This window comes from Pseudorca crassidens, chromosome 1, assembly GCF_039906515.1.
Source record: "Pseudorca crassidens isolate mPseCra1 chromosome 1, mPseCra1.hap1, whole genome shotgun sequence".
NCBI classification, from domain to species: Eukaryota; Metazoa; Chordata; class Mammalia; order Artiodactyla; family Delphinidae; genus Pseudorca; species Pseudorca crassidens.
In genome coordinates, this window is record NC_090296.1 from 93,481,873 (window position 1) to 93,500,505 (window position 18,633).

The 18,633-nt window shown below is 42.9% G+C and overlaps 1 protein-coding gene across 1 annotated transcript in view; it reads left to right on the top strand.

Annotated features, from left to right (window-relative positions):
- Positions 1 to 9,305: 9,305 nt before the first annotated feature.
- Positions 9,306 to 18,633, top strand: part of SLC27A2 (solute carrier family 27 member 2) — a 55,522-nt gene continuing 46,194 nt past the window's right edge. The window contains exon 1 of the mRNA XM_067746843.1: positions 9,306 to 9,962. Coding sequence (XP_067602944.1) covers positions 9,485 to 9,962 — 478 coding nt within the window. The 5' untranslated portion in view covers positions 9,306 to 9,484. The remainder of the gene's footprint in view (positions 9,963 to 18,633) is intronic.

The window sequence follows — 18,633 nt, forward strand, 5'->3', positions numbered from 1 at the left end:
ATAGAATTACTATATGACCCAGCAATCCCACTACTGGGCATATACACAGAGAAAACCATAATTCAGAAAGACACATGCACCCCAATGTTCATTGCAGGCACTATTTACAATAGCCAGGTCATGGAAGCAACCTAAATGCCCATCGACAGACGAATGGATAAAGAAGATGTGGTACATATATACAATGGAATATTACTCAGCCATAAAAAGGAAGGAAATTGGGTCATTTGCAGAGACGTGGATGGATCTAGAGACTGTCATACAGAGTAAAGTAAGTCAGAAAGAGAAAAACAAATATCATATATTAACACATATATGTGGAACCTAGAAAAATGGTACAGATGAACTGGTTTCAGAGCAGAAATAGAGACACAGATGTAGAGAACAAACGTATGGACACCAAGGGGGGAAAGTGGCAGTGAGGGAGGCGGTGGCGTGATGAATTGGGCGATTGGGATTAACATGTATACACTGATGTGTATAAAATTGATGACTAATAAGAACCTGCTATATAAAAAAATAAACACAATTCAAAAATTCAAAAAAAGAAAGAGTGAATAAAAACTGTGTATCCAAAAACTGTTCGAAAATGTCAAATGGCCCAATATATGAATATTTGGAGCCATAGAGGGGAAAGAGAGAGAATAATTGGCAGAAGAAATATTTAAGAGATAGTGACCAAAATTTTTCCAAAATTATGAAAGACATCAAACTATACATCAGATTTTCATAGACCCCTGAACAAGACAAATGAAACACCACACACACACACACACACACACACACACACACACACACCCCTAGTCTAACTGCTGAAAACCAAAGATAAAGTGAAAATCTTGTATATAGCCAGAAAAAAATAAATGATATACAAAAAAACAAAGATAAGAAATAAAGCAGTCATGGTCCTTCCTACTTGATACCCATTGTACGGATTGTAGATCTTGACAGCTATCTCTGAGGAGTAAGAAGTGTAGGCACAGATTACTGGACAGTAAGAAAAAGGGAGGATGGAAGCATGCCTTGCAACTAGGAAGGCATATTCATGCAGGAGTTCACTTGCATAGTCTTTGGAGGAAGACAAACCTTAATTCCATCCTGAATATGTCATTGACCAGTTGTTTTCAGTTTTCCTATCTATCAGCCAGAGATAACGATATATACTCTGGAGGGCCATTGGGAAGACTACATTAAAAGATACACAAGCACTCAACACAGGGTCTGGCATAAAGTTAGTGTTCATAATTGGAAGCTTAATTATTAACATAAGTTTTGTGCCTATGCCTTAACAGAAAATTCTAAGCAAGTGCAGAGGCTTCAATAAACTGCCTTGGACTCATCTCAACTGTCTACTTCTGTCTCCTCCCTGCAATATTTCCAGCACATTTCTGTGATCAGGTCTAACAGCTTTCTGTTCAAAAATCTTTCAAAGAAAATCCATACTCTTCTACTTGCCATTCATGGTAATTTCTACTCTTTCAGTCATTCCTACTAATTGATGTAACTTAAATTCATTATGGACTACTCTCTTGAATAGAAGGTACATTTTTTCATCTTTGAAGACTCTGAACAAAATTTACGTATGTCACCAAGTCACTGCTAACAGCAATTGCCTCCAGAAGAACCTGAGGGACTGGGGTTCAGAAGGGAGGAGCATTTACTTTGCATGGTTTTCCACTCTGACTTTTATTGTTCTTGGTTTTTAACCATGCTCCTGTGCTATCTTAAAATAAAAATAATTTTTAAAAATTATCAGGGAAAAAAAAGAAACACAGCAGTTAGAAACTATGCAAACCAGAAGACGGCAGAGTGACATCTTGAAAGTACCAAAAGAATAAAACTATTCATACCAGAATTCTTTACCCAGTGAAAATACCATTCAAAAATGAAGGTTAAATAAAGACTTTTTCAGAAAAACAAAAGCTGAAAGAATCTATTGCCAGGAGATCTACAGTTCAAGAAATGTTAGGAGAAGTTCTTTAGTATATGTGCTGCCGAAGCGAGCACAGGAGAAGTTCTTTAGACAGAAGGACTATGATATCAGACTTGGATCTATGCAAATAATCTTGCCACATAAGTATGGCAATTATAAATTATTATTTATTAGTGAATAGAAACTAGTTATCCATGACTGTTGTGTACAGTAGCCAGAGAAAACTCAGTGGTGACATTATAATCTGAAATAAACAGAAGAGAAAGATAAGACAAGCCAATTAATGTGTTTTAACATGCCCATAGTCCCTTTAGCGGAAAACTGCCAAGTCTCCACAACTGAGTACCTTGTACAGTCACCATGTTTTGAACTGGGAGACTCCACCCCCTCCGTCTCCCCACCTCCATACATCTCCACGAATACACATAGCTGACTGGACCAAGACTGTGCACCTTATTCTGTTGCAGTCATCTATAGGCTGGACAGCAGCCTATGGATATTTGCTTTAAGAATTCTACACAATCATGTACATGGGTGATTTGTTTGGGCTACCAGATTTGTTATCTCAAGAATATGAGCTAGATAATAACCTATAATGGAAAAGAATCTAAAAAAGAATATATATATACACACATATAACTGAATCACTTTGCTATACACCTGAAACACTGTAAATCAACTATACTTCAATAAAAAATATGAATATGAAAAAAAAAAAGAATATGAGCTAAAAAATTGGGAATGTAATTGAGCAAGGAGAAAGCCAAAGCTGAAAGATCTGCAGGGAGAAGGAAATCATCACATGCCATAAGGTAATGGAAGACACCATCTTAAGCAGCATCCATGCAGTGGGCAGGGGGAAATGATTAAAAAACCGAGGGTTTGTGGCAGGAACACCATTCAACCCACAACACTTTATAGACCAGTGCCTATAGGAATCGGAAAACTTAAGTTATAGTCCCTGCTCCAGAACTGACTTGCTGTGTCTGAACTTCAGCACATTGGCTAACCTCTCTGGATCTCAATTCACTGACCTGAAAATGAGAATAATAATATCTGCCCTATCTGCTTCGCTGTGAAGTAGTGTTCATCTAGTACACCTTAAATAAATGCTAAATGAATAAATTAATAAGTGAATGACTAAATAAATGAATTCATATGGAGGTATTCAGTACACCATAACAAATCAGATGTGGAACTCAGGAGAAGGTGAGGGCTGAATATTTAGACTTGGGATTCTCAGCATCAATAGGAATAGATGAGGCTACCTAGAGAGAAGGAGACAGAGAGAAGAAAGGTGAAGACACACCCTAAGAAATTTTTACATTTAAGAAGTAGGCAAGGGCTTCCCTGGTGGCGCAGTGGTTGAGAGTCCACCTGCCGATGCAGGGGACACAGGTTCGTGCCCCGGAGTGGCCAGGCCCGTGAGCCATGGTCACTGAGCCTGCGCGTCCGGAGCCTGTGTTCCACAACGGGAGAGGCCACAACAGGGAGAGGCCCGCGTACCACAAAAAAAAAAAAAGAAGAAGAAGTAGGCAAGAAGATGATATTATAAGAGAAGGGCAAAGGGGTAAAGAAGTAACCCACACATTCAGGAATGGAAAAGAGTGCATTGTGATGGGCACAGGGAACTGGAGGTTGTCGTGGGATACTGAAAGAGGACAGAGAGGGTTGAAACTAAATTTTATGAAGCACGCATGTTAGCACTAGAAGCAATAATGATTCACTAGGATTTTCCCTCAGTTAGAATTCAACACCAAATCAAAGGCATTCTGATTAGAACTCATGAGAACAAATGTCTTTTTCTCAAATTGTATTTTGTCTTGATTGTGTAGTTAGTAAGCATCACTGGGATGCAAAAAAAAAAAAGGGGAGCCCTACTCCCTCATCTCTAAAACCAACAACCAATTGTTTTCAGTCTCTCCTTTCCTTCATTCTCCAAAAGAAAGGCTAACCTCAGTATATTCCATCTTCACCATACTCTTACATTTTCCCTACACAGCCTGTACATCTGTACCTGAATGCTACTACATTAGGCATTCAACAGGATAGCAGGCACCCACATTTCAAGAAATACAATTTGATTCATGGCAGACAACACAGTCAGAGATGAATCTTCCTATAAACCACTGAATGGACTGGTCACACACACTTCCTATCTGTACTAAGTAACGTTACATAAGCAACAGGCTTCATAACCTACACATCTTTTGTTGACAATAGTCCCCGTGCATTAGGTGTCTCAAGGCCTACAAAATTAATACAAGGTGCTATGAGAGTTCAGGTAACTAACCTAAGCGTCCTCAGCCAATACATGACAGATGAAGACTTGAACCCAGGTCCTCTGACTTCAAGGCTCATGCTCCATTACTTCATTCCAGGAAGCTGAATCCTAATTGGGAAGGCAAAACTAACAGTCATGAAATAATCAACAGCCAAGCTGTGTGGTAGGTTTATAAGTCCAGTACAAGGGATAGATCCACACAGGCTGGAGTATTTAGAAGAAAAGGTTATAGGAGCACTCTTTTCATGTGAAATCTACATGATGGTCCAATATGTAAAAGACATATACATAGAGCTCCTCTGATTGGAGCTGGGTTGGGTCCCAGAGTCCCCTTCCCATGCTCTGCAATGAATTTTCCTCAGTGGCTCCTCAGAAGTCCTCGGGCTCTGCTGAGCAGCTGGGAAACCATTGGGTTAAATCAATCATTCCCAAAGTATAGTCCCTGGACCAACGGCTACAGCATTTTCTGGTAACTTCTTAGAAATGTGAATTCTCTGGCCCCACCCAAGACTTACAGAATCAGAAATTATCCAGGTGGGGCTTAGCAAGCTGTGTTTTAGCATGTTCTCCAGGTAATTTTGATGCCCATAAAGTAGGAGGAGAGACCACCTGCTTTTATAGAGCATTTGAGGTTGGGACTGGGGACATAGAAGGGAGTTAGGAACTGCCACCGGGAGGCTTTCCCTAAGACACCAGCAGACATGAAAGAATTGGGGTGAAGCATCAGGGAAGTCCTGACCCAGGCTAGCAGGTGTCAACGTGCGCTCCAGTTATCACATCTGTCTCCTGAACTCCTCCTGCAGTGCCTCAGAATGGGTCAGAAGAGAGTGGGCACTTGCGGTAACCTAGTGCTCTGGGTAGAAAGTTTAAGGAAACAAGGAGTCTAGGAGGCTGAAGTGACTGGTCAGGAAGGCACTAGAATCTTGATGAAGGTAACAGGTAGGCTCAGTGGCTGTGGGGGCATGGGAGCAGAAGGGACTAGGCAGCTTCACTAAGGTAAGGAAGCTCCACATTTGAGACCTCAGTGATAAAACAATCTTGAGTTACATCAAAGTCCAAGAGGTTTGGTTCAATTCATGCTTCACTACTGAATTTATATTTCTAAACATTCAAACTTACATAGAAATAATATCTATGGATAATAAACCAACAAAAGTTGTATTTTTTCTGCATTCAAAAATATTTTAATTTCTATCTTTTCTATATGTTGGTATAATGTTGTCTTCATCCTTCCTCGAAAAGGACTATACTTTCCTTTTTGTGTGTATTTTTCCTTTTTTTGTGTGTATATTTTTATGGTGAAATATACATAACATAAAATTAACCATTTTAACCATTTTTAAGTGTACGGTTCAGTTATACTTTCTTTTTTTATAATTTTTATTGGAATATAGTTGATTTACAATGTTGTGTTAGTTTCAGGTGTACAGCAAAGTGAATCAGTTATACATATACATACATCCACTCTTTTATTAGATTCTTTTCCCATATAGGTCGTTACAGAGTATTGAGAAGCATTCCCTGTATTATACAGTAGGTCCTTATTGGTTATCTATTTTATATATGTACATGTGTATATGTCAGTCTCAGTCTCCCAATTTATCCTCCTCCCCTCCTCCCCAGTAACCATAAGTTTGTTTTCTACATCTGTGACTCTATTTCTGTTTTATAAATAAGTTCATTTGTACCATTTTTTTAGATTCCACATAAAAGAGATATTATACTTTCCTTTTTAATGCTAAAATGTCATTCTTTTATGAAATAGTAATAAAAACAGACTGTAGTTGGCTAGGGGCAGCTGATTTTACTGGGAAATTTTTTAAGTTGGTACTTTACTTTGAAATGCTACTGGACTGAGAAAACCAGGAATCTGTGAACCACTGCCTTAAAGAGTTGGGATTTAGAGGGGTGGAGAGTTCAGGGATGGAAATAGGCAAGAACAAAGTCATACAAAGAGGAATATGCAGGGCATTTTTAGGAGGGTGTAGGCCAGACTCTTCAAAACGAAGTGTTCTTGAAAAGGAGTAGTTGCAATTAAGTTTTCATCCATTTTGAAATACTTAGTGCCTCATGATGCTCGGTTCATAGTAGAAACTCAATAAATATTTGTTAACTGAGTGCAGTGAAAGTTCAAGTCAGCATCAGAAGAGCCAGAAATTAAAGTTTGAACTTCATTTTATAAACCAGAGCTTCCCAGCAGATGTTTCTAGAATGGGTAAACAATGTGCTAAGCTACCAATCTTCTCCCTCCTCAAGAGAGCCAGGCAGGACCCAGGGCATCTGATCAGCTCCAGCCCAGATGTGTTCTAGTATGCTGTACAAATATGACAATTGTCTATAGACGCTATGAGTGGAAGAGGATGGGAAGCAATGAGGGGGTCACTGAAGATAACTGAGCATTGGCGAGATAATGATAGCAAAATTTCCACGAAGACCATTAGGCTGGTGGTAGAGCACAAAGTGGAACCCGGGCTGGAAGCTAGAATCATTGGGGAAAAAAGTTAGCTAATTGTTTCCCCAAATTCATTTCTTCTCCCCACTTCCTTTTTAATAAGACCCTGATTTTTCCATAGTATGGTATAGGTGGGATCGACTGTACCTCCAGTTCCATGGGTGAGCCCTGATTGGCTTAAACCAATCAGCATTTCTCTCCCCCCAGTCCACAAAGACAGGCACATAACCCAGTAAGGGCTTTCTTTCTTCTTTTTCTTTCCTTCCTTTTTTTTTTTTTTTTTCCTCTTATGGAAAAGAATCTTACAGTTCTGTCTGAAGTCGACACTGGAAGCAGGTACCCCTAAGGGCTTGGCAGCCATCTTTGGACCATGATGGGAGAATCAGCCTGAGAACAGAGGAGGCGGAGCAGAGAAATGGAGAAAGGGAAACTGGCTTACCTGAAGCCTATTCTACCCCTGGACTCTGAGTCTCAAACTCCTGTGCCTGCTTAAGCCAGTCTGGGCATTGTTCTCTTTCAGTTGCAGCCGAAAAACTGTGGATGCACAAGGCTAAAGTGATCCTCAGAGTAAGAGAGGAGAAAGTGGGCATTTGTGGCAATCAAGGACTCTGGGGAAAGAGTAGCTGCTTAAGAACAACACAAGAGAGGTCTAGGAGGCTACACTGAAGTGATTAGTCATGAAGGGACCAGGTGGCTTTGGGATGGAAAAGGAGGCCTGGCTCTAGCTTCAACATGAAGAAAGAGGTGCACTACAGAATGGCTTCTGTCCTGACCTCTACTTTTACACTACAGCCTTCTCTTCAGGGATAACCAAGGCCCCCGGCTCTTCTCCAGGGCAATGACGCAACCAGTCATTGGATAGTAGCTGGATTAGCCATGAAAGAGTCAGGAAAAGGGAAAGGGTTGCTAGAGCAGGTCCCATGGATAAAAAGAGGGGGATACAAAAATGGGGGAAGGGGAGATCGTGAAAGGGGGAAAAAAATAAAATTGCTAAAGGAAAAAGAAAACATGGATAGAAACCCACAGAATAGGAGAACAGCATAACATGTTGCTACAGTAAAGAGTGGGCCTGGGAACAAAAAGATACCAATTCCAAAATCCCATGCATCACTTACTAGCTGTCTTAATTCACCTCTCTCAGTGTCCCTTTCCTGTCTATAAATGAGCACAAAAGTGCCATCTTTAGATGATTGTGAGGCTCCAAAAATATCATACAGGGAAGCCCCTAGCAGAGTTTCTGGCAGGGGTAAGCATTCATTACTTGTGGTTGTCTCAAAAGAATAAAATGAATGAATACAGGAAGACAGAGGAGGAAGAGAGTAAAACGCTGCTTTACTTAAATCCTGACCCTCCTCCGTAGCAGCCTGTATTCACTATGTATAGAAGCAGCACTAAGGGAAATTAAAAGAAAGGATCACCCTAAAAGAAATGGCTTCTGAACCAACTTGAGGACACAGGGGCAGTAGGGAAGGCTGGGACGTAGTGAGAGAGTGGCATGGACATATATACACTACCAAATGTAAAACAGATCGCTAGTGGGAAGCAGCCGCATAGCACAGGGAGATCAGCTCGGTGCTTTGTGACCACCTAGAGGGGTGGGATAGGGAAGGTGGGAGGGAGACGCAAGAGGCAGGGGATATGGGGATATAGGTATACATATAGCTGATTCACTTTGTTGCACAGCAGAAACTAACACACCATTGTAAAGCAATTATACTCCAATAAAGATGTATTTTTTAAAAAAAAGAAATGGCTTCTGAGAAATGCCAATAACTTTTACTTAATTTCCTCTGGTACTAGTTTCTCACGGAGCCACTTAGTAAACTGAATTGAACTGGACTGACAATATTTGAGAATTTCAACATACAAGGAGGGGGGAAGGGGAGATCACTTAAAGAACAACGTACTATAACTAATCAAAACCTCACCGGAACTTGGTTTCATGTGGCAGTGTGGCGCTACCTCAAGCTTAATCTGGGCTAGCTGGGCCGAAGGGACGTCTCGGATTGGAGCGTCCCATCCTCACTCACTGCCCAGGGGCTGGGATGAGCGGGAGGCGGCAATCGCAGGCGCTTTTGTTCACCCCTGAATTCTTTGTCACAAGAGCCCTCCTGGCAATTAGCCTGGGGGTTGGGCGGGGTCCGGCGGGGTGCGGGGTGTCGGAAAGCAAATGTGAGAAACAGAGAGTAGGCGGAATGCCCCCAGGACCAGGAAGGAGAGATGGAATTCTGATTCGGCAGTGGCACCTGGTGCCCGCTACTAATAGGGCTGTCTCCCACTTAGGAGGTTCTCTATTGATATTAACAATCTGTAGTCTCTCTAAGGCACTCTATTCGGGCAGCAATGAATAACACTAGCCCTGCGCCTGCATTATCTCCTCCAATCTTCTCAGCGTCTTCTAAGGTGTCTTACGGTCACCATTTTGATAAGATCACACCACGGGGGAGTCCAGCCTTGCCCCCAGACCTCCAGACTCGGGCGGAGAGGCGGCCGAGGCCCCAGTGAGCCGCAGATCCGCCTTCCCCGCCTTGGGAGGACCGCAGGGGCGGGCCTGGCGCGCAGGTGGCTGCACCCCGACGAGGGGGCGGGCTCAGCCGGCCGGTCGTGCCCCGAAACCCAGGCAGCCCAGACACCGCTCCACCTGCCCGAGAGCACGCAACGGTGCCGGCAGCCCAGGCGCTCCGCCGTCGCCCCCGCCTCGCAGAGCGCCCCTGTGCCGCCCGCCAGTCGTCCGCCCAGAGCCCGCCCCGACGCCGTGCTGCACGCCCGAAGCGCGCCCTCTGCCCTCGAGGGACCTGGGGCCCCGGCCGCCGTCATGCTGCCCGTCATCTACGCGGTCCTGGCGGGGGTGCTGCTACTGCCGCTACTGGTGAACCTCTGCTCCCCCTACTTCTTCCAGGACGTGAGCTACTTCCTGCGGTTGGCCAGGATGGCCCGGCAGGTGCGCAGCTATGGGCAGCGCCGGCCGGTGCGCACCATCCTCCACGCCTTTCTGGAGAGAGCACACCAGAGCCCGCACAAGCCGTTCCTGATCTTCCGCGACCAGACGCTCAGCTACGTGCAGGTGGACCGACGCAGCAACCAAGTGGCGAGGGCGCTGCGCGACCGCCTCGGCCTCCGGCAGGGAGAGTGCGTGGCGATATTCCTGGGCAACGAACCGGCCTACGTATGGCTGTGGCTGGGGCTGGCCAAGCTGGGCTGTGCCATGGCGTGCCTCAACTGTAACATCCGCGGCAAGTCCCTGCTGCACTGCTTCCAGTGCTGCGGGGCGAAGGTGCTCCTGGCCTCGCCAGGTGAGCCTGGGGACCGCCACGCCCTGGCACCGGGCTCCTCCGCGCCTTGACGAGCCCGCTGCAGCGTGGCGGCGTAGGGGTTAGGAGAGGGTGGGGTTCGGCTCGGAACTGCAGGTGTAGAGGGAAGGGATGGCAGCCCTTCCTGAAAACGCCAATTAATGATCATTAGAACCTTCTGTCGTGGAAGCTGACTGTGCCAGACCCTTTGTTAAGCACTTACACATACAGTGTTGCTGTGAATGCTCACACGGGTAGGGTTGACTTTATAGTTGAGACCGCTCAGGCCAGAGAGGTGGAGCCTTATGCCCCAGATAACAGAATTGAGAGGAGGAGGTTAACCAGATCTATCTACCTCCAGAATCCAAGCTCTTAACCAGGGCTGACAACATCTGCGTTGAAATGAAGAGGGTCATGAGTGTGAATTCCGGAGGATCCAGAGAGACTGTTCTCACCTCTGCTGCTTGATTGGCTGTGTGATCATGGGAAAGTCACTTTCCCTCCCTGTATCTTGGTTTCCTCCTCTCTAATGGTCTTCAAGGCTGCTTCCAACTCTCAAATGCTGTTAGCCTCCCTGGATTCTCACGGCAGAGAGAAGGTGACCCCACCTACTCCCCAGGGAGAAGACTTTCGTTACCTGCTGCGGGCTCTGGTGACCCCCCATTACATCTATAGCAACAGTGACCTTTGGTTCTGTAGTTACCTTCTGCCACATTTCAACCAGACCCAAAATGGTAACTTCATGCCCCAGTGGTCACCAGTTCAGGAAGAAACCAAGAACCTGTTACCCACAGGACTGCTGGGTTTCCCTTCCCAGAAATCTTGTCCCTGCACTTGAATAAGGACCAGGGGGTTGCTTCTCACTCTATCAGTAAGAGGAGGCCTAACCAGGTGCAGGCGAAAAGCCATGGAGGAATAGGGAGCCAGGAAGCCTCACCTTTCTGGAATGTCTTTCTGTGCCAAGCCCTATCCCACATGCTTTTATAACCCTGAGAACTAACGTATCATTACCCTCTGCCGTACAACTGAGGAAACTTAAAATTCCGACCTAAGTCTGTCCAGTTTCAAAGCCCATGACTTTCCCTACGTTACGCTACCTTCCTCTACATGAATGGAAAATGTCAGAGCTGGAAGAGACTAAGCATCCATCTGCTCTCCCCCTTCATTTCATAGCTGAGGAAACTGAAGCAAGCTAAGGAGTTCACCTAGTATCACACAAAGATGAGATGTCTGTTCACTTGTGGGAAACCAGGAAGCTTACACACCTGTTTCATAGGGCATAAAATAAACAATCCAAAAAAAAAAATGAAGGCTTTGTATAAAAGTTTAAAAGCAGGGGGATAATTTTAAAGGCAGCCACATTATTTGAAGGGGATGGCTTTTCCTAGAAAATTCCCAACAATTTCTAGTTGCCTGGGAAAAGAGACAACTTCACTATTTAGTAACTGGAAGACTCTTAAGCCTATTACTTTACCAGTTGATTCAGAGGAAAGTCATTAGCACAGTGATCTGTGTACCACTTCAGGAGGAATTTAAATACTTTTTACCTGCATATTATCCCAGGCCCTCTGTGAGGGAGGTCAAACACTGGGAGTTTTATTGACAAAGAAGCTTGGATTTAAATGACTATAATAGAGTTTGGTTCTGTAATCAAATCAGAAATACAGCCAGATATCTCCTTTCCCGCCCAGGCAACAGTCTTCTGTCATTGAGTATTATGCTTTGGTCAGTGTACATGGAAAGTATAATGAAATTCTGACATTCAGATCAAATTTGAACAGACTTTCCGGTGGACCTACGACACTCTCTACAGTAAACTGACCTTTGAGAGAGGCCACACATTTGAAAAACATTCTGTTTTTCCAAATCACTGAGAGACCATTACACAGCATGCAGAATTACACTCTGATCTGCAACTCTGATCTGCAAAGGGGGTAACAGAGTCCAAAGTTGCATGCTTGTTAATAAATGTGCCCATGCGTAAATGTGTTGAATGGACTGATTCTTAGAATTCTTTAAAGTTGGAAAGGATCTTAGAGATATTCGAATTTTATAATCCTCCAACTCTTAACGAGTGTGTTATACTGCAACAAAAAGTTTAGAAGAGTCACTTTAATGAGCGTAAGAATCACCTGGGAAGCTTATTTAAAAAAAAAAAGGATTCCTGAGCCTCATACCCCAAAAACACTGATTCGCAGGACTGTAGTGGGGCCCAGGAAAGTGTATTTTTATAGCAAGCCCCATGCCACCCCTAGATGATTTTGAAGCAAATCATCTAAGGACTAGGCTTTGAGAAACAATCAGTCTAGTTCCCACTTGTTTAATAGTTGAATGAACAAAGGCCCAGAGGGGTGGTATCAATTCCCTAGGGTCAGAGAGAGCTGAGGACAGAACCCAATTTTCTTCTCACTTCTAGGACACTTTTTATATTCTATTACACCATCTGAACATGGTACAGAAAGATGAAAAGATTTAGAAATGTTGGAGGGGTGACAGTTCAACAGGGTTTGATTCTTTACTTCGAATTTCAGCCTCAGGGCTCATGGGCTACTAAGAGCTCTTGAGTTTCAGCGATCTGTCAAATTCTGGAGTGTAGATAAAGGCGGCACAGTGGTATTTATGATGAAGACTGATCCGCTTGTCATGAATCTGGGGGACTCTTCACAAAGTTTAACAGGGCTCAACCTTATCAGGCATTTCAGTACCCAATTTTTCATCAGACCTTACTATACTTAGAGAAAACCAAAGACTCACAAACACTTCCCTGAATCAAACAGAACCACCCATCTCCCAGAGAATATAATTTTCTCTCTGTGGTACATTTCAGGATCCTTCTCCATAGAAGGGTACGGTGTATGTAATCACATGGAAAAATTGCCTTCAGCTATTGAAACCCACATAATGTTGTAGTTGATAGAAACCAATTTGTTGGGCCAGTAGTTTTTCAAGCAACTTCCCAAGCATAGAATATGGGTAAAACAGCAAGCCATATTTAATTTCATACAACATAGGATGTTTTGTAAAAAAAAATTTTTTTAAACACCCGAAAGGGCCCCCAAAATAGTAAGTTTGCTTTGTTTCCATTTATGCTAGCATTAAGATTGTCGCTAAGCTATCTCTTCTACTGGAAGAATAACTCGTTCATCAGCTCGCTGGCCAGGTCTGCATTGCACAGCTCAACATAATCATGCACAGCTCCCCCAGTGCTGGCACTACTCTTGTACAAGGCTTTAGTAACAAAGATACTATGTCTTTCAAGACTGAGATCCAGAGAGGTTATAAAATATTCCAGATTATCTTTGACCTGGTTTTTCAGGGTTGTGAAAAATAAAATTGGACCTCCTTTAAACAATGTGATAAGATAAAATGCTTCCAATAGCTTTCAAAAGTGTTGCATCATTGAAAGTTCCAAAACAGGAGAACATTCTAAAACTAGTGTCAGGACCAAGGAGAACTCTCATCAAACAAACTTTTGAGGTTAGATGGAGAAAAGCAGATGGCACAACAATTTTGATATCACGTCAAGAAATATTTAGAGAGTCCCCGCAAGGTACAAGCTAGTTGCCATGGTGGGATAGGGAGAGAAGCTGAATTAGTTCAAGGATCTTACAGTCCAGTAGAAGAACTAAGCCACATATACACAAATGATTGTGATGCCCAGGAGAATGTGATAAGTATGCTGGGAGAGCTACCGAGTGCTGTGGAGGAAAAACAGCAGAGGGTGAAAGCTTCTCGGGGACACCGACAACAGAGCTGGGCAAGTGCACTTGTAGAGGGGGAAGTCTAGGCAAGAGGAGCCCAGAGGCAGTTTTCATCATGTCCCCAACACCAGTGAGATGCTTCATGAAAGAGTTTTACTATGTAAGGACAACAGCAGGCTGGACTTAAATAATAGTCATTTTTAAGCTGTTTACTGAAGAGACTCTACTGTAGAGAAAATAGGGATTCAGAGAACCCAAGGAATGGCCAACAGCAGTGGCCTCACTTCCATGCAATGAGATAATTTTCTAGTGCAAACTTATTCAAGGATCAGGGCATAGAGATATCCTGTCTCCATTCCTCTTTCTGGGCTGCCCAAGGAGTAACTTAGATGTGTTGCTTCAATGCACTTTGTCTCAACGGCTTACAGTTTTCTCATATATCTTTGAATAATGCCCTAATAAGTAAATATTTGTGGCATTAATGAGTTCCATCATTTTGGCTGGCTGTAACAGGCTTTCTTCTCCAAAGTCTAAGAACTATTGGGATGGGCATGACAGCATGAAAAATGATGTTAAAAAAATAAAATATATCCTAATCTGAGAAAATCCATTTAGACCCAATCTCCCCCAGGCCCAGCCTCTCCTTACCACAGACTTGTTTTACCTCCCAGTTTACTTCTGGCAGAGGGCTACAAGAGAGAGGTGCTCTCTCTGGGACTCATTGCCAGAGAGGGAGCTGGTGATGAGCACAGGATGGGCTGGGGAGAGTCTGTGTCTAGGATGGTAGAGGACAGAAACCCAGACATCCAATGAGGAGTATATTCAAGAGCTAGGATCCCAGCCAAGTAACCCAAGCTCTGAAGAGAGAGCTACCTAAAAGACGTTCTCTAAAATTTTTATTCTTGCCCTGCTAAAGGTGGCAAGGGGGATGGTTGTACATCTCCATTCAAAAACAAAGGAGCACATTGCTGGCATATTTGGGAATGGTTATCAGTTTATTTTCTTGTTTAGAAACAAGAAGGGAGTGAAGAGGTAAAAACAAAATTAACTCTAAATCAGCTGTTTATGTTATTGAATCCGAAGAAGGATAGCGTTTGAATTACTCTGCATAAGGACTGTAATCGGCCAGTGTTTGAAAAGGACCCTCCCACAGCCTCTGAGAAATAGGAAGTACACAACTAGTAGACAGGTGACTTGGTTGCTTATGGATATCAAATGATTATAATTATGTAAGGCCTGGAATGACCTGGTAACCTCATGACGAGCCGTTACCCTTGATTCCAGGGCTATTTAGAACGCAAGACACTTTAACTGAGAGAAATGAAAAATAATATTAAGAAATTATATAATTATATAAATAGGAGATGAGTATGTACCTCCCTGTTAAAAATCTGCTTACTCCTAGTGGGACTTAACCTTGATTAAACATCTTTCTGACCTCAGGGTCCTTTGTGTTGTGGGGAAGAGGAGGGTGTGCATGCCTCTATTTCAAGGGTGTTCTAGCACATCTTGTTGAGGTAAAGACTAGACACTAGGTTATTAATTACTATCATTCCAAACTGCCAGGGATAGAAATGCAAAATCACAGTTACAAATGGTATTTTTAAAGCTATTTTCAGTCTCTAAGGGCTGTGTTAGAACCAGTTTGTTTCAGTTGCCTTTCTGAGTGAAGAAAAGATAAGTCTTCAATTCTGATTTGTTCATCCACCAACCATTTCACATCATCCTGAAATTCTGATCAAAACCCATTTCCTTTCATTGCCTTCTTTTCAGATCTTACTTTATTAGTAAACATTCCTGGGGTGTTTTATTTAACTAACTTGGTCAGTTACCCATTCAGTGAGGCAATCTAATAGCAGAACAAGCTACTAGACTGAATGCTTTTCCTATCAAAAAACAGCAGGTTTAGCCAGTAGCCTCTTGCCACTTTGATGATGAAGACTGATTCAGCTCACCACTTGCCCTCTCCCCCTGCTTTCTAGGAATGGGCCTGTGTACTCAGAAATTTCTCTTCTTCCCCTTCTTAAAAAAGAAGGTTATGGGTGAGGGAGGAAAATTCCTATGCTACCCTGATTTCTTTTCTTTTCTTTTTAACAAAATGAATTTTAAGGGGGAGCAGTGATTTCATAATCAGTCGATTTTCCATCATCCAAAGGTGTACTGCTTTCTCTGAGGTTCTATTGCCATCCATAATTTCAGCCTAGACTAATGAAGAAGTGACAGATCCACTCTGCACCCTTTAGGCAACTTTCCTTGAATTCTACTTTTCATAAAGCTTAAGGTTATGCTCTTCATCAAAAAATGAATGAGGGATTGTCCATATTACTATGTAAAGGCAGATCCACATGCTTTAACCAGCACTGAGCATGTCAAGTAGACAGTGTCTGACGAAAAATCAAGGCACTTTACCAAAACTTGAACTTGAATGTCTAGTACAAGGAGGTGGGACCCCAGAAGCCTGGTATAATTCTTTTCATTTGTATATAACCTTCCATACATAGACTCACTGAGCTTCTGTCCTCATTTGTAAAAACAGGGTTACCATCACCTATAACACAGGGTCATTGTGAAAATTATGCGAGGTGATGTATGTAAAGCTACTATACAAATCTTTCTCCACAAATGAAATTTGTAAATCTTTTATCACTAAGAATGAAAGTTGTGGTGGATGCTGTGATATGCTGCCCAAATCCCCACTCCAGGACTGAGGTACTCATTCTTCAGCTGCTGAAAGCATTGGTAGCTGACAGCTGTCAGCTAAGAGCCTTTCCAGGGCTTGCCCTTGGTTGAAGAAAGCTACCACCCCTAATCTGCATCCAGTGACTGGTTAGTGGGTAGGCACGGAGGTAGAATCCACTTCACTTCATTTGGGACAACCTGAAGGGCCATTCTGGGCCCAGAGTCCCTGTAGGATCAATTGAGGGAGGCCACTGTGTGACTGCACCACAGTGCAAGTTCTCCCTCTATCCAATCTACTTCCCGTGCAACCCCACAGGTGTCATTCCCGAGAGCACTCCTACACACAAATCTCAGAGTCCCAGGGAGCTCAACCTGCGACAAGTAGATTTATTTGATCTTACATGTCCCTGTTGATTGCCACTTTTATCTTAAGTAAGCAGACTTTACAGTAAGAATTACAAAAAAAAAATACACGTGTGAAGCAGAAAACATGGGGCCCAATCATGTTTAGAAAAGACACTAAATATCAAATACAGAGTTAATGAGTTGCATTCACATCCAGAATTTCCCTTCAAATTTCAGTTTATATGTGTGTGTATAGATATGTTTCTATAAATATTAGCATCTTTAGTTTAAGGGAAGAAAGGCTGCTACCATAGGACATATGAGGTATGCCCTGACATGGCTGGCGAGCCACTGGAACCTCAAGTCAATGTCCAAATGCAAATTCTGCACCGACAACCCAGAAGCCATGTAGGGAAATTGTGTTGGGCAGGGGCAATGGCCTTTCCTTCACATAAGCTGACCTCTAAGCAAGGTCAGGGCTCACAAACCAAAAGCCTGCAGAAGGCCAGGTAGGAACATGAGGGAAGTAGAGGATACAATTTGCCAAATTGCTTGAACTGTGATCAAGCATGATACCTGCTTAATTACATCTCCTTTTACTTTTACTATTACTATTATTAATTTTTGATATATCACTAATGCCTGAGTAAATTTTCTTTTAAAAAATTATAGAAAAAATTAAAGTCCCTTTTGACCTATAATTTTTCTCTCATCAAGAGTGTTACCAAATCTAGTCTATTCTACCTCCGAAACATCTTTAAAATGCATCTACTTCTCTCTACCCTCTGCTGCTACCTTAATGCAAACAAGCTTGCTCTACCAAATGGTCTCCCTACCTCTGGTCTTGCCCCCTCCAACCCATTTACCTGACCTAAGCCAGGAACCTGGTCCCAACCTACATCCCAGTTTCTTCTCCCAACCTTCTTTCCCTCCCATTCTACACTCCAGTCAGCTTTATCCTCTTTTAGCTACTTTGGCACCATGCTGTTTGCATCTGGGTCTTTGCATAAGCTGTCCCCTCAGCTACAAACAGGCTCAGTTGCTCTCAGTGGATCTTCATCTTGCCAACTCCTGCTCACACTTCAGATCTCAGTTTAGATAACATTTCCTATGGGTTGTCTTTGTGCCCCTCCCCTATGCTTCCAAAATACCACCTCCCTCCCCTCCTGTGACACCTATGACACCTTGTTTTAACGGATTATTTCTTTGTCTGTTTCTTCCCCCACTAGATCTGGGCTCTATGAAAACAGGGACAGTATCTGGTTTACTCACTGCTGTATCCAGTGCTTAGAACCATGCACATAGGGAACAGTCTTTAAATAGATGTTGAATAAATGTTGGGAAAGAGAGAGGGAAGGAGTGAGAAATAATCCAGGTAACCTATGAACGATTTAACTCAGTAGCCTCAGTCTCAGGTGAAGGGAGAGCGGGAGAAAGATTTCTTAATTCTTTAAGTAGCAACAGAAGTTTTGTTTTATTTTTAATTTGCTTTTGTAGTCCCTTACTTGTATGCAAGGCATACCCCTATCACAAAAATGATTTAATTTTGCATTTTATTTTATGAGAGGTTTATCAACTCACAGTATTGCAATATCTAAATCCTTTAAAATCAACAGCTTTAGCTTATTCCTCTGTCTCTTCCACATTGACTAATACAATACTTTGTGCAGATTCTTTCAACTGTAAACATTTATTGGGAACTTATCTAGTGGTGGAGGGGTTGCCAAGATGATTATATTATAATCCCTTAACCTCAAAATTTTCACTGTCAAATAGAGGAGAAAAAGAACTGAAGTGTGTCACACTACGTACTAAACATATGTGATAGAAGTATATGCAAGCTCCTGTGGGAGGGCTATAGAGCTAAGTACAAAGAGGCTGAGTCTTGAAGGATGAGCAGGAGTTTTCACAGTGACCGGGAACTGGAGGGCATTCCGGGCAGATGAAAT